Here is an 850-nt window from a genome sequence, read left to right on the forward strand (position 1 = left end):
TATTTTTTTTTTTTTTTTTTTTTTCACATTATGTAACATGAATAAAAAAAAAAAAAAAGAAAAAATAGTTCGTTATTTTATTATTATTGTTTTATCCTTATTTTTTTAATAAGAATAAATTTTCTTATAACTTATTTTTAAAATAAATTAAAATTCATTAAAAAAATATCAGATCAAGGATGACAAAATTTTCATCATTCTTTATACAAGTATGAATTTAATTTTAGCGCATAATTATCATCATTTAATTTTTTTAACTTTATTATATTTCACTTTTTATTTTATTTAATTCTATTTTATTAATTTTATCATATTTATGAAAACTCATACGTTTTACGTTGGCTTCTTTTTTAAATTCATTTGCAACATCATACATTCTATGCACACAAAAGTAGTTCATTAAAACTTCGTTTAGGTCATTCTCATGTATTTTTGTATATTCAAATTCTTTCAACCAGTTTTTTCTAATATTGATAAAATAAAAAAAGAATAATTTAATAACAATAAACAATACATATATATATATATATATATATATATATATATATATATATATATATATATATATATATATATATATTTATATATTTACATACAAATATTAGTTTTTTTATAAATCGTAAAAAATGTCTTACGGGTTTAAGCATACGTGGCAGTTTTCATCTATTGAATTTTCGTTCATTATATAAATGTATCACATAAATAACTTAAATTATAAAAATTATATTATTTACTTTAATAATAAAAATAAAAGTATATTATAGTTACAAATATATGTCTATATGATATAAGAATGAATCATAATAATTTTTAACAAAAAAAAAAAAAAAAAAAAAAAAAAAAAAAAAAA

The 850-nt window shown here is 14.9% G+C and overlaps 1 protein-coding gene across 1 annotated transcript in view; it reads right to left on the minus strand.

Moving 5' to 3' along the window:
* PGAL8A_00247400 (RanBPM and CLTH-like protein, putative) overlaps positions 1-682 on the minus strand; it is a gene marked incomplete at both ends in the record, with an annotated part of 3178 nt that extends 2496 nt beyond the window's left edge. Inside the window, 2 exons of the mRNA XM_028671214.1 lie at positions 331-464; positions 636-682. Of these exons, the coding sequence (XP_028527888.1) occupies positions 331-464; positions 636-682 (181 nt within the window). The remainder of the gene's footprint in view (positions 1-330; positions 465-635) is intronic.
* Positions 683-850: the final 168 nt, after the last annotated feature.

The sequence above is a fragment of the Plasmodium gallinaceum genome (assembly GCF_900005855.1).
Source record: "Plasmodium gallinaceum strain 8A genome assembly, contig: PGAL8A_v1_76, whole genome shotgun sequence".
Lineage (NCBI taxonomy): Eukaryota > Apicomplexa > Aconoidasida > Haemosporida > Plasmodiidae > Plasmodium > Plasmodium gallinaceum.